This window comes from Lycium ferocissimum, chromosome 9 (genome assembly GCF_029784015.1).
Source record: "Lycium ferocissimum isolate CSIRO_LF1 chromosome 9, AGI_CSIRO_Lferr_CH_V1, whole genome shotgun sequence".
In the NCBI taxonomy this organism is placed as follows: domain Eukaryota; kingdom Viridiplantae; phylum Streptophyta; class Magnoliopsida; order Solanales; family Solanaceae; genus Lycium; species Lycium ferocissimum.
Window position 1 is genome coordinate 37916733 of NC_081350.1, and position 15943 is coordinate 37932675.

At 28.6% G+C, this 15943-nt stretch overlaps 2 protein-coding genes across 3 annotated transcripts; both read right to left on the bottom strand.

Annotated features, from left to right (window-relative positions):
* Nucleotides 1-155: 155 nt before the first annotated feature.
* Nucleotides 156-1082, bottom strand: LOC132069483 (dirigent protein-like). The gene has a single exon (XM_059462825.1). The coding sequence runs from the start codon at nt 939-941 to the stop codon at nt 372-374; it is 570 nt and encodes a 189-aa protein (XP_059318808.1). The 5' UTR covers nt 942-1082; the 3' UTR covers nt 156-371.
* Nucleotides 1083-2630: 1548 nt separating this feature from the next.
* Nucleotides 2631-3750, bottom strand: LOC132069484 (dirigent protein-like). Of its 2 annotated transcripts, XR_009417789.1 has the most exons (2): nt 2971-3750; nt 2631-2681 (listed from the first exon to the last, which is right to left on the bottom strand). XR_009417789.1 is itself a non-coding variant. In XM_059462827.1 (1 exon), the coding sequence occupies exon 1, from the start codon at nt 3688-3690 to the stop codon at nt 3115-3117; it is 576 nt and encodes a 191-aa protein (XP_059318810.1). In that variant the 5' UTR covers nt 3691-3750; the 3' UTR covers nt 2849-3114. The 2 variants fall into 2 exon arrangements, 1 of the variants encoding a protein (XP_059318810.1); XM_059462827.1 differs by lacking the exon at nt 2631-2681 and having other exon boundaries at nt 2849-3750.
* Nucleotides 3751-15943: the final 12193 nt, after the last annotated feature.

Genomic DNA, 15943 nt, shown 5'->3' on the forward strand with positions numbered 1-15943 from the left:
CCGAGAGAGTCAACTTTCGGCACGAAAATATGATATGTCATCACCACATCACCATTTTGCCATTGTGTACATGCCATGTGAGCAAAATTTTATCACAAAAATTCAACTTTTCTTTAACCTATATTTCAAACATTACAATTAAAAGAAACAAAAAAGATTATATGCACTCTAAAATCTTATTTTAAATTGAAACCTCCATACAGAAATTAGACTGAAGGTTGAAACACAATCAATGACCACACAAATGCAACTCGTGAAAAAAGAAAAACAACAGAGAAGTCAAAGAAATTAACACTTCTTGACCCTCAATTTAGGTCATCCTTCAACAACGATTAAAAAACAAATCAACAAAAAAAAATGAAAATTACGAACTAGAGTAATTTCCAACACTCATATAACTTAACATGAACACGAAGTCGAAAATAAACACTTCCTTCAAATGCATCAGTGCTCAAAGTAGCAATTCCTCTAGCCATGAAGAAATCACCAGTTCCACCAATAATTGAAATGTCCCTAGTCTTGTTCATCAATGGATCATGACCAGCAAAATTCAAACTTCCTTTATAATCAGTATTATTGAACACACAAGAAAAACCAAGCCAAGAACTAAAAGTGTCCATTTGATCATAAAAATACATCCCTTGTGCCCTTCCAATTGGGGGTGAATGTAAATTATTGTCAATTGTAATGGGGTCATCAAATACAATTAAGTCCCCAAAATTGTTAGGACTTGCCATTATGGTCCTGTTGCCCCATTCTGGCGCACCAACTATAGTTGAAGTCGCATTTTTGTAATTTTCCCCGTTGTAAACAATGTCGTGAAAGAAAAATACCATTTCTTTACAAGGAGCACGAGCACGATGAGTGTATTTCTGAGCAGAAATGGAGAGGAGAAGAAAAAGAAAGCATAAAATTGTTAATAATGACTTAGAGGAGTACATTGTTACACAAAATTTGGGAGAGAAAAGAGTTTGTAATTGGCTTTGTGAATGGTGGGAGGACTTGTTACTCTTAGACTCTTTATATAGTAGTGTGTGTGTGTTGATGAAACAAATTAAAAAGTAGTAACTAGTGTTTTGGCTTATTCAATCACCATGCATCTAGAATTAGGAGAGTGATGTCTCAACATAGTTTTTCTCGGTTTAATTAATGAGTTTAAGTTATATACACAGTTATCAAATGATGTTTATAAGTTCGCTTCTTAAAATGTGGTATTTATAATCTTGAAAGTAAGACGTTTACTGCGATAACGGATAAAGATGACTAGATAGTGTAAAAATTCATTACAATTAGCCATATATATTGAGTTTCAATATCAGAGATTTGTTTCCATTTGTTAAAAACCTGCCTTCACCTAACACACAGGCCAGAGCTAATTTTTAGTATCTAGTGGATATAAACAATAGGTTTATTTGATCATCTTATCGAGTGGAAGAAGAATCTACCAAACTCAAGATTCCTTGGTCACAACTCTTATATTTTTCACAAATTCGTTGGGTTAGGAGAGGAAACTTTGGGAATCTTCCTCATTTCAAGTAGATGTACGTATTTAACTTCCATAACCAATATTTCAAATAATTTCTTTTTACCCCTTTTCAAGTTTTTTTGCTTAGGGTTATATATTTTACAAAAGAAAGTTGATTAAGAGAACAGTTCGGTACCCAATTCATGTTCATGCATAATCTGAGAAAGCGCATCACTTTAAGGGGTGTGACGTGAAATAAACCTACAAACAAAAGGTTCAATGGCTGATTTCATAGTTCAAACCGTAACCTATGGATCACACAGAGACAATTTTACAGTTACTCCAAGTCTCCCCTTCAACAATAGGAAGTTGATTGATTAGCTAAAATTTGGATATGAAAAATTTAAGCTTTAAATGGATATAGTTTTTGCATTTTTGTTTTTGTTTTACTTGATTTTTTTTTTTTTTTTTTTGTTGGGATAGTTGTTGAACATTTCAAGTTTAGAGTTATACAACTCTAGATTAAAAGGCTGAGGGCTAAAATAATTATACAACAAATCACTAACATAAAATTTCTTAAGATGTTAAGACGTCAACTTATAAACATTATCAATTTAGGTTTCCTTATATTTCCCAGAGAAACAGTACAGTGGCAAAAAAGTCTGACTTAGGTGATCAAGCATTATTTTTCTGATTAGCCGACTGCCGACAAGGTTGAACTAAAAAATCATTAGCGAAAAAAGAGGAATTTTGGATTATTTTGTATTACAACCATATGTCTAATCATTGAAGTGGTGGAAAAAAAAGAAGAGAAAAAAACAAGAAAATAGGATATCCCAACGTCATGGAGCGTTAAAGTTAAAAGTATCAAAAGTTAACTACTACGACGGTATGGTGAGATTCCTTTATCCTTAAATTAAAATTTCCAGTTCTAGCCTGAAAAAGGAGAAACAGTTGGTAGAACTATTCTTCTACGCGGCATAGATCTAAATAATCTGGCTGATGAATTTCGGATACCAAAAAATAATTAAATTATATATGTTGATAGTATAAAAATTCTTACAGTGTCAATGTATCAAGCGCTTTAATTCTTAATTAGTTTATTAATTAATACGTATTAATTATAAACAAATTATCTATAATTACTTTATACATAACCCGATTTTATTTATATTTTCACAATATATACATCTTAAACTCAAAATTAAAGGTGCATCTTATTGGTAGGATTCTTGGATTCTGTATTCAACAATAAACCCTCCAAGACAAATACAAAAACAAAAACAGTTAATCTCTCCTCCCTCCCCACCACCAATCACACACGAAAGTTTAAAAAAAAAAAAAAAAAAAAAATTAAATTAAATGGTATTGACGCATTAATAATAACAATAACGTTTAAAATTATTATCAACAATTACAAGTTTATTTGTAATTATTTTATATATCACTTGGTTTTATTTATATATCACGTCATCAATATATAAAACTTAAAATTAAAAGTGCACTTATTATTGGATTCTTTAACCAACAATAAATCCTCCAACACAAAGATAGAAACAACCAATTAACGTCTCCTCCTTCCCACCACCACACACACATTCACCAAAAAAAATCGGCAGTAACAACAACAACAATTACGTCTAAAACTATTACCAGCACTCGTAAAGTTTAATATCAGCACGTAGTCGAAAGTAAACTTCACCCTCAAAGGCATCAGTCATGATAGTAGCAATTCCTCTAGTCATGAAGAAATCACCAGTTCCACCAATTACTGAAACATCCCTAGTTTTGTTCATCAATGGATCAGCTCCAGCAAAATTAATACTCCCTTTATGCTCAGTTGAATTAAAACAAAATGAAAACCCTAGCCATGCAGTAAATATTTCTTTTTTATCATAAACATAAAAACCTTGTGCTCTTCCCACTGGATTTGAATGAAGATTATTATCCAATGTAATTGGATCATCAAATACAACTAAATCTCCAAAATGACTTTGATTAGTCAATTTTGTAAAATTTCCCCATGCTGGAGCTCCCACTATAGTTGATGTTGCATTTTTGGCATTTTCACCATTGTAGATTATGTCATGGAAGTAAAAAGTTAGGGTTTTACAGGGCCGGCGAGCGCGAATTTTACTGGATGATTCGACTATGGAGAAGTTTATGTCACAAAGAAGGAAAAGGAAAAATAAAATGGCTATGGAATTGATTTTTTTGGCAGCCATTTTGAAGAAAATGGTTAATTAGTTTGGTTTGAATTGAAGGTCGTTGTTTTTTAATGTCATCTCTTTATATAAGGAGATTTTTCATTTAATGGATCCAATTGTTGTCTTGTAACAGGAAATGGTCTTAAATTTTTTAAAAGCTTGGCTTTAAAGGGATCTAAAATTCCATTGGAATCCCAAACGTAAAAACTAAGCCAAATTAAACGTATAGATATACTGTTACTTTTTTCGGTTTTTCCTATCTTCAAGTCTATGTTAGAAGAATCTTTTCATGGTAGCTACATTAGCTTTGACACATATGTAGATTTAGAATTTAAAGTTTATGAATTTTTATAGTAATCTCAAATTTATATATAACGACAATTGGTCGAGTTAATGGTCAAATATTTATACTGATATTCAGTGAATTTCTTAATACAAACACAAGATCTGTGCAAAAGTTATTGGGTCCACGTGAAATCATAGATTATACCGTAGATCCACCTATAGATATGGACCATGCTTTATGAATATAAACGGTATGTCTTATTTCTATGGTAATGTCGAATTGGATTTGAAGCCATGTGTGTGTATTGAAATATCAACCACAAATAGCTTCTTTCATTTCCGACAAATTAGTGAAATATTGGAAATGCTGCAATATCAAGCAATAACATTGAAGATTTGTAACAAAAAAAATTATTGCATTCTATAGTTCCACTGTTATTCTAACGTTGTCGCTCTTTTTAACAATATAAATTCTCAGATGATATGTTCACAAAAAATATGGTATCAGTACAAACAAACATCAGTCTGGATTTGAGCTTCATCGCCCTCCATTATTTAATAAGAAAATTTATGTGCTTGACTCGTGAAAAAAATTCCAGGTCCACACGTGAGGAGACATCCTAAATTCTAATGAGATGGGCACATATTTAACACCAACTATGCCTACAAAAATATAACTATTCTCAAAATTATAACTGCATACTAACTTTCATTTTTGGAGAAATACATACAGGTAAAAAATAAGTAAACAATAATGTGCCGACATAATAATACTATATATAGTTATTTACTCAAGTTCCATTCTTACACTCCTCATTTTTTCCAACATCGTACAATTTGTTTGGTCATGACTTATGCGTCTAAATTAAAGTCTAACATCCATCAATTTCATTTTCTTTCACTGTTTGACTTGAGATGAGCTTAAAGTAATGGTGTTTACTTTAATTTCACCGCACTGATAATATAAAAATAATTCTACAATCAAATCACGTATGAGGTAATTATATATAAATCTCTTGAAATATTAGTAATTGATAATCTAATAAAATTGATAATTCACCCACCATAACAAGTTAAAATTCATTGATAATATTAAAACAATTTTTATATTGTCTGTGCATATAATCATAATTAATTTGTCCTGGATGATATTTATATGGGGTCATCACCGAATGTCAAAGAAATACAATTGGAGTATCAAACCTTAACTAACTAGTTGGAGAAACAGCTTTTGAAAAGGAAAGAAGTAGCTAGTAGGGAGACCAGAGCTGGTAAAGATTAGGTATATATCCAAATCTATTACTCTCTCCGTCTTATAATTAGTGTCACTTTAACCAAAAATACGCATATTAAGAAACCAATAATGCAATACGAAATTTATCAAATTACCCCTATATAATAAAAATAAATTACTTTTACCTTTTGATTAGAGTATACACAAGAAGTAAACCTTTTGACATTGAAAATTCAACAATACCAAGTTGCTATGTGGTTTTTCCAATCATCATTTATATGTTACTTTATTGTCTAAAGGGTAGAATTGGAAAAACTAGTCAAATTATGTCTTGATTTCCTAACGTGACACTTATTATGGGACAAAAAATTTTCACTAAGGTGACACTTATTACGGGAAGGAGAGAGTAGTTATGAAAGCTTAATTCTTAAGCTGAAATGAATATAAAATTAGTTGAAAATGAAAATCAAAGTTCAAACCACTTTTTAATTCATTATTTAACCACCTTAACGAAATCCTAGCTGGTGCCAGACCTTACATTATCACACCAATAATAACAGAAGAGATCTCAGTATTAGGTGAGCTAGCCAGCCAACTTGTGTCCTGCGATTTTCACCAACCATTTTTCTAAGAGTTATTGAAGATATTATTTGAAAAAACAAAAAAGAGCTAAATTTTTTTGGGTCAGAATTGATAATTATATTAAATCGTTAATATACACCCTAACAAAATACATGGTCACCACGGACCAAATTAATGTTCCTGTAAAATTGCCGTCATTAAATTAAATAAAAAGTTACACCGGTTCAAAATCTATATATATATATATATATATATATATATATATATATATATATATATATATATATATATATATATATATATATATATATATATATAAGGAGGGTAGCTGCAAGTGGCGTAATATGAACAAGCCACTTGGCAACAAATTCTATTTGTAATTGACATTATTAAATGTACTCACCTAATTTGGTGAATTTGATTGGAGAAATATAATTAATTGATATTCTTGGATCTAATTATAGTCAAGAATACTCCTTTAAATGGTAAGATAATATTACATGACAGAATTCAAAAAAAAAAAAAACTTTAAAGAGAAAATATTAGGATACTGCATAATGATAATAATAAGAATAACAACAACAACAACTCTATGAAAAATAATTATATATTTGAAAAATAACCCTATAATACTTCACTTGAGACACTCATTTCACATTTTATAGAAGTGTATTAAACATAGATTGAGATAACTTTTGACTTTTTATACTTTGGCATAAGTTAAAATATAAAATAAATTAAATGAATTTACTTAAAGATTTTAAAGAGTTGATGACTTTGAATTATGCTAGGAAAGAAAGATTTAGATTTGGGCTATTAAAGGACCCATACGATTTCGTCACTAAATGCTACATTAGTAATTAGGTTATTAGATATAAGGAAAAAAGATGTAGTATGATCTACTTTTCAAATTAAAAATGAGACTTTATTGTTCAAAGCTTCCAAACATAATTTGTTGGATTTGATTGAAGAAATATAATTAGTTGATATTCTTGGATCTAATTTATAGTCAAGAATAATCCTTTAAAAGATAAGATATAATATTACATGATAGAATTCAAAAAAAAAAAAAAAAGAGAAACTTTAAAACCGCACAGAAAATCCTTAATACAAAATATAATCTACAGAAAATTTTCGAATATTGCATATTATATATCAATTACACGATTTGATGACTTTAAAAAATTTAAAAAATTCCAAGTAGCAAAATAGGATCTTAAATAAAATAACTATATTATAATATAAGTAAGAAACAAAATTGGGCTCGGCAATTTTTTTCCAGTTTTGACCTATTAAAGGAAAATCGACAACCCATATGATCTCCTCACTAAATGCTACATTTAATAATAAGGTTATTAGATGTAAGGGGCAAAAAAAATTACGGTATGATTTGCTTTTCAAATTTAGATGAGACTTGATTGTTCAAGGTTTCCGAAAATATGATAATGATTTTTCGAATTTAACTACAAAGTAAAATAAATTCTTTCTTTTCATTTGAATTAAACACCAAATGAAAAATTAAATAAAATATCATAGTTGCCGAAATAATATAGGTAGAGGAGGATAGAGATAATTCAATAGAAGGAAAAATTTATTTGCTTATTGCATATATACAAAAAATAAAAATTATAGAAAATTCGACATATCTTAACAAAACAATATGTATATTATATATAAGGTAAGAAAAAAAATAATGTTCGGGAAAAAGATTTAGTCTTGGGCTATTAAAGGAAAATTGGTGATCCATATATTTCTTCACTAAATGCTACATTAGATGTAAGGGGAAAAGGATGTAGTTATGATTTACTTTAATATTTTATATGGATATAAAATTTCTATTTATATATAAGTATGAAAAAAAATATGTTGGGAAAAAAAGATTTACTTTTGGGCTATTGAAAATTGGCTACCATATTATTTTCTCACTAAATGTTACATTAAATAATTAGGTAATTAGATATATGAAAAAAATTATGTGACCATGATTTACTTTCAAATTTAAAACGAGACTTGATAGTTCTAGGCTAAGGCCTCATTTGTTTGCACTTATTGGAGGTCTGAAGCCATTAGCACTTATTGGAGGTCTGAAGCCATTAAGACCTTAAGACGTTAAATGTATTTGTTTGCATTAAGATCTAAGCACTTATTGGGTCTGAATAGGTCTTAATCATTAAGATCTTGAATCAAGTCAATATCATTAAGAGGTATTTTTGTATGGAACTTTTTTATCACCAACTCCAACCCTAACCCCAAACCCGCCACCTCAACCCTTTCCACCTCAACCCCACCCATCCACCTCAACCCCACCCCACCCCACCACCCACCCAAAACCAACAACCCCAATCCCACCCCACACCACCCATCCCCACTCCACACCACCCAACCCCCACTATCTAACCCTACCCCTTATTCCCCACCATGTATGTACATTGGTTAAAAGAACCATTTATTTCAAATTATTTTCCTAACCACCTACCACCCGCTCACCTCTCCACCCCCACTTATACCACTATTACAAAACATCTCCACCATTACTAGTGAACATAAATGTTTCATTTTTTTTTTATCAAATAATATTTTATTTTATTAAATTTGTATTTATTTTCTACTATATAGTTACTTTTTAATTTAAATTGTATATTTATTATGTTTAAATAAATACATTATGCATATTCAGATATTGAAAAATAAATAGTCTTAATCATCGATCTTAATCATTCGTATGTGCTTTATCGTGTGATTAATCTTAATGGAAAAAAATGAGGCCTTAACCTCCTATATATATCTTTCCGGTAATAAATAAGTTAAACTAGGTTTTTTCCTTAAAGTTACTCTTCCTGCAATCACCACTTCTTTCAAAATTATGTTTTCTTCCTTTTTTCCCTTTCAAAAAGAGGGATCTATCATTATGTATGTACATTGGTTAAAAGAATCTCCATTTATTTTTTATTTTCACTGTTTTATAGTGCTACAAATGCATGGGAAATGATAAAGATATAGTATTTTTTTTTTGTGTGTGTGATCTGATTGAAGAATTTGTTTAGTTCTATTTTCAAATGAATGATTTATGTGGCTTTATTTTGTGATATAACGTTTTATGATCCAATTTGCATTATTTCTATACCATTTTGTTGCATAAATTACTTTCATGTTCTTAATTTTTCATCAATATCTTCGAGGAATTTATATCGTAAGTTCTCTTCTTTATTAATTTTTTTTTTTTTATGTCAATGCAGGTCATATATCGTATTAGCTAAAAAGCAATAGAAGAATTTAATTTTTTTAAGTTGGTTTTCGAATCTTAGAACAACTCAGTACTGGGGATTATAAAAGGCATTAATATTTTTTTTTGTAGTGTTTTGAAACTTGGATGGAAAAGTAAGAATTGACAATGGCAATGAAGAAATATGATAACAAATTTCTCACAAAATCAACAAATCACTGGTAACCTTACTATTGTAGTTTCACCTTCAAAGAAACTTATTATATTAAAATTTCTTTTGTTTCTTTTAATGGTTAACATTTTCTATTTCCTCTTATATGTTGTACGCGTGCATAAATGGTAAAGTTGTTATCTCTCTTCTCTCTCTGCAAATAAATTTTCTCTGTCAATATTTTAAACTATTTATTTATAAACATATCAATGATATATGAGAAGATGTTAGTTTTATTATATTAAAATGTCTAAAGTAATTACAATCGTGATATTAGGCGAAAGCAGTATGCCAAAAGACGTATTTATCACAAATGATAAGATACTAGATTTAAAAGTTAAATCTGAAAATATTTTCAATTTTTTTGTTTGTTTGTATTGATTAAGGGAAGTCTTCCTCTTTAAAAGATCGAGCTCCAAGTTTAAATAATAATTATCATCTCATTGACATGCCTGAATGATTCTTGGGACAAGCAGTATTTTCCATTTTTTTTATTAGAAAAACATATAGTGATATTGGAGACTGAAATAACTTATGCATTGTGTGCAATAGATATTGCAATTTTAAGCTTTGTCTTCGGATAATGGTGTCATGAAAGGTGTTGATACCCAATTTTGGCCCTCTGTATTTAAAAACTAACTTCTTTAGACTTCCTAGTCATTAAATAGCACAAAATACTGTTTTTATACATTTTTAACCTTAATATAATTTATTGATGATTGTCCTTATTTTTAAATAATAGGAATTTTTATCAATTTATTTTCATTTTAAATAATTATTTTGTTACAGTCGTTTCTAATACAGTTTTACTTCAATTAATTAGCAGGTCTCCCTAATTCAAATCACATTTTTTACTTTATTCACGAAATTACCTTAAATATATTTTTATACTTTATTATTTTAGTTACGATCTATTATTACATGGAAGTCGGAGGAACTAATTTTAAACACAGATAAAATTTAGCACATGATTTTGAGAAGCCATGGTTTTGTGAAGCCCATGGTTTTGTGAAGCCCATGTTTTTAGCACATGGGTTTGTATAAAAAGTGATTTACCTTTGCCTATATAAGGGAGGACTTCTCCTCTCATTTTTCTCATCACTTGCACACTACCTCACATACATTTTTCTTCTCTCTACACTCTCTAGATTTTCTTTCTATAGGAAGACTAGCAAGGCTAGCACTTTCTTCCTCTTTTTATATTTCTTTTTAGTTGTCTTTATATTTCATTCATACATTGCTTCTTTACTTATTCATATATATTGTCTTTACATTTATTTACTTGCATTGTCTTTATATTTTTTTATCTATATTATTTTTACATTTATTTATATACATTGTGTCTTTAAATTTCTTCATATATTGTTTCTACATTTTTGTATTACCTATACATTTTTCTTTACATTTTACATACATTTTCCTTACACTCTCCACACTTTTCCTTTATATTATCTTACATCTATCTATTCTTTTATATATTTTTTATGCACATACGTTATATACATATACATGTACATATTTACATTACTTAACTACTAAGAAAAGAAGGGAGAAACCTTTCATTAAAAGGAATGCACGTATTGTCTCTACATTTTTTATGCATTATCTTTATATTTTGCTATATTGTCTCTACAACTTTATTTATTTTCAATACATGTATACATTGTCAAGTATTTTCTTTACACTTTTGTCAATACCATCACACTACATGCCTATTTTTTTCTATATATTTTGCTATTTACATTTACTCTACATTGGCTATACATCATATTTATATTTACCTATATTTTCTTTTTTATTCTTATATTCTTTTTACATACATCATCCACCTATACATTTGTTACATTACATACACTACACTAATCTTAGGGTCAAATCAAGTTTCATCATTCTTTTGTCAAATCATGTTTTCAAAAACCTTATGTCAAATCATTTTTTCAATAACTTTTTGTCAAACTACTTTTTCAAGGACTTTGGTCACATTACTTTTTCAAAGAATCTTTATCAAATCACTTTTTAAAGACTTTATATCACATACCTTACTTTTTGACTTTTTCAAATTATTTTAACTAATACTTTTTCTTTCATCTTGCAATTTATTACAAATACTACACTTTTGGCCGATGAAGAAATTTCCGTCGATTTTCAAGGCCTCCCATGTACAAAAGACGGGTTTTTTATGTTAAGTTTATTTATTATTTCTTTAATTCATTTGATAGTTATTTAATCTCTTACTAACATTTTTAGCAAGTGCTTATACAGGTATGGGGAAATACATCTCAAAGACGATACTCGGAAGGCAACCGAATCACTGTTTGTATTTACTTTCCGCGTTCTTTAAACTTGTACATAACATAAACTCGTACTATAGTGGAAATATTATTTTGAATGTCCGGTGGAGATATTTATTTACTTGTCATCTTGCATGCTTAATTTAAAGCTTGTCGTTCGCTTTAGGCAAGAATTAGGCCGTCAATACTTTCATAAATAGATTAAATTGACTTGGTATAAATACTTTGTTAATTAATTCACACTTTTGGCGTTTAGGCAAAGATAATAGTTCATCCTTTATTTTTTGTACAATTTTAATACACATATTCCATACACTTTTAATACACATTTTTTACAACATACATTTTACATTCTTTCGTACACACTAATATACCTTTTATTCAAGTTAAATCCACATTATTGACGCTAGGTACTTATTAGGCTATCCATTTACAATCTTTTATTCTTTAAAGACATTATATCTTTTCACTCATTTTTATACATAATTTCTTATATTTATTTTTTACCAATACTTTTTTTTACAATTCGTTTGTTCCCTATTCTTTTGGTGGGATATTCATTAAACAAACACTCTTTTACGAAACGGTAGAAATAAGTCAAATCGACTTCACTTTTTTCTGAATTCCTTTATTATATAAGTTTTTTACACCAATGAATACTCGGGGGATTCCTTTTACATTCTTTATTCACTGAGATACCTAGTTATACAATTCTTCATATATTTTATGTTTGATATACACCTTTATAATTGAAATACATTTTCTATATGTTTAATTTACATACATTTTTTATACCTAGACACACAGTCTTTATTATATTTGATATACCTATTTTACATACTCTTATATCTTTTATACATTCTTTACATAGTTGTATACATTCTTTATACTAACGGATATACATTCTTTGTACTAACAGATATACTTTTATACTTACGAGGTACACTCTCTTTATACTCTTTTGTATATTCTTGTTTACTATACATTCTTTATGAATACTTGATACTTGATATAAATATATTTTTATACACTGTATATACTTAGTATATCATCACCTAGTGTAGCTTTTCATGAGGTCACAATATTTTGAAAACAGGTAATAATAATGATAAACAGATAGATAATCCCCCTCTAGTGTTTAGTTAAACTAAGTTTAAGGACTGTCTTCGGACAGGCTCTGAGGGATGCTTAATACCTTCCCCTCGGGGTAAATAAAATCCTTATCTAGAATCTCATAAGTTTCGTGGACTAAAATGGAGCAGACACACAAATATATATAGGTTTCCTGATTTTTCCTAAAAAATAAGGTGGCGACTCTAACCCTTTTAAACCAGTTAGAAGAACCGTGAAGTTGCAAATTATATTGGACCCGTTCAAAATAGGGCGTAACAAAAGGTTCTAATTTTTTTTATTTAATATTCAAATAAGATTGGTATAGTCACAATTATTATATGAATGTAATTTATTTCATGTTACATGTATTTTTCTACTATCCATCATGTTTAGTTTTTTGGCAGTACTTAATTGTTGTCGTAATTTCAAATTATTATTTGATCTTTTGGTTGATTGTGTGAGTTTTTATTGTTGTTTAATGATGGTGATAATTTATCTATTAATCTAAATTTGAGAGAAATATGGATGGATTACCCATAGAAAAGAAGATTGAGGACTTGGTAATTTAACCTGTTAACCCAGGCTTATAAAAAATAATAAAAAAAAAATTAAATTTTAGAAATTGAGGTGCTTGGCTAAAATTTTAGGGAAAAAGCAATTTAAAAAAAAAATGAAAATATATTTCCGAAGCTGAATAATGAGCAAGTTATCATGAACTACTGTGCAAATTCCATCCTTAGCTCACTTTTTGAGCCTATCATTTTGACGAGGCCAATGTGTATAGGATTTTCTGCTCGTACTCAGTCAAATTCTAGTATAGTTTATGATATTGTCCCACAGAGATTGGACAATCTAGGCTACAGACTTGTAATATTTTGACTACTATTTGGGAGAATCAGATTGATGAAAGGTGAGTTTGGAATTATAAATTATTTAAATTAAAGCGAACAACTTCTGAAGGATTTATAGTTTAAAAGAGTTGGGAATCGTTGAATTCACTTGATATATCATTACAATAAAATCTCAGTTTCTACACATATTTTCTAAAGAATAATTGCTTATTGCTAATACAATTATATTTTCACACTAAGAAATAAATAATTAATTAACACTCCGCGTGGTTATGTCAATTAATTGACTTAAGCTTAGCGATGATTAAATTGAAATATCTTGTCTGAATTGTGCTCAAGGGTAATAAAAACTTCGTGAGAATATTTTTACTAAAAATCAATAATCTTCCGTGAGAATTAAAACTGAGGCAAGCAAAATTACAGACTTGAAATAATAATCTTACTAAAAATTACTCTCACTCTAATATTCTATTCATCAGTTATTATATATTAATTTTGCTCCGTGAGAATTACAAAATTAATATAAGAATAACTTAGATATAAAATATATAGATGTGATAATAATGATTAAAAGATCAATATTCCAGCACACTATGAAATATAAATAGAAGATTTCAAGCTAAGAATGTATTGAAACTGAGATAGAATTATAATTATATCAAGCTTCATCAACTATCCCAACAAAAAGAAATTACTCCATTGTGAAGTAAGAAAAGCTAAAGAGAACTTCCAAAAGACTAAACTTATTTTAAGAAAAAGACTAGAGAAAAGAGACCAAGAGTAACTCTTTTCTCTCTAGGAAGCTTAGAACTAGAATGGAAATTAGATACAAAAGTGGGATGCCCCTTTCTTCTACAACATATGCCTATTTATAGAAAAATGCCTAGAAGCCTTGGAGAGACATTGCAAGAGAAATTCAATATAATAATATTTCCTTGATGAGAAATTGGCATGGCAAATTATCATGCAATCTTGAGAATTTGGCATGATAATTTGTCATGAAATTTTGGTGAGAATTTGTCATAACTTTGTTTCTCTTGACTTTGTGTAGTCTTTGGTGAATTTGTCACGGATGCATCCTCCTTTCTTAGCTTTTGGTTCTTGCTGCTTCTCTTTTTCCATGTATTCTTTTCTGCGCAAGATTTGTTAGAAAAGTGCGAGAATATGATATAAATTATTCATGTTTTATTTTTAAAATATTATATTTTTATATTTAAATTACCTGAATAATTTATACCCATCACATTTGTTTCAAGTATACTTTGAATAAAATTAGATAATACCATTGATAAATCTACAAAATATTATTATAAAAATAAATACAAAATTATAAATAATAATTTGTTTTGAGTATTATAATAAACAGTTATTTCAAGAGTAAGAAAATCTATGTTATACGTTTTATTAAATAGACAGAAGTGAACAAAAGACAATTTAATATGAAGTCACATGTCAATGAAACAATATTAAGTAATGGATAATGTAATGACAGTAGATAAAATTGTAGAAAAGAGAATTTTTCTAAAATTATTTTTTATAGTGTAGATATATTTGGATAAGATTATTTGAACTCAAACCATAACAGACAAAGTTAAAGATAAGAAATATTGAATAACAAAAGAGTTTCAAGCCTTGGCAATGTAATGATACCAAGTAATGAATATAATACCTATAACGATAAACAAAGAATACAAATGTCAAAAACTTTAATGCAGAAATATAGAGAAATAAAACTTATGTATATATAAAAGATTAAGTATAAACTCAAATAGTTAATACTCACTGGGCATCGCGCGGGTACGTATACTAGTATTTATAATAAAAGTAATTCCTAGTTTGTTTGTCATAACGACTTCATTGACAAACGAAAAAGGAACTACTAAAAATATGAAATGAAGAAAAAGATTCTTTCTTGCCTCCTTCTATGTCCAATAAGTAATGCCAGAAAGCACAAGGATTTAGAGCATATAGAGGTACAAATTTACCTTTAAATTTGTGGGTAACTTAAAGAACCTTTATAGAAGCTAATTTCATGCTTGGTAATTAGACATTGTAATTAGGATAATAATTTTTTTTGTCCCTCGGTTATTAGTAAATTCTTATTTTTGTCCTTGTGATACCTTGTCAAGCATATTTAACCTTCAATTAACAAAAATATGTGCTTTTAGTGCCTTTATATAGGAAATATGTTATATTTTGATTTTTTTAGAACCACATTACCTTCAAAGATTGAGTATAACAATACATGAATAAAATTACACACAGTCAATACGGTTGATAATTCCGTAAATTAGGGAAGGGTCGCAAACAAAAGGATGAAAAGTGCACTCCTTCAACTAATTAAATGTTTAATATACTTAGTTAGATATCACAAAGGACAAAATCCGAATTTACTGATAACTGAGGGACCAAACGTGCTATTAAACTTCGTAACAATTGTACCAAAAAAAACCAATAATATGCTTAAGCAAATAGTACTAT

Bases quoted from the DNA above. Each gene is read 5' to 3' on its own strand.
- LOC132069483 (XM_059462825.1), bottom strand. From the start codon at position 941: ATGTACTCCTCTAAGTCATTATTAACAATTTTATGCTTTCTTTTTCTT.
- LOC132069484 (XM_059462827.1), bottom strand. From the start codon at position 3,690: ATGGCTGCCAAAAAAATCAATTCCATAGCCATTTTATTTTTCCTTTTC.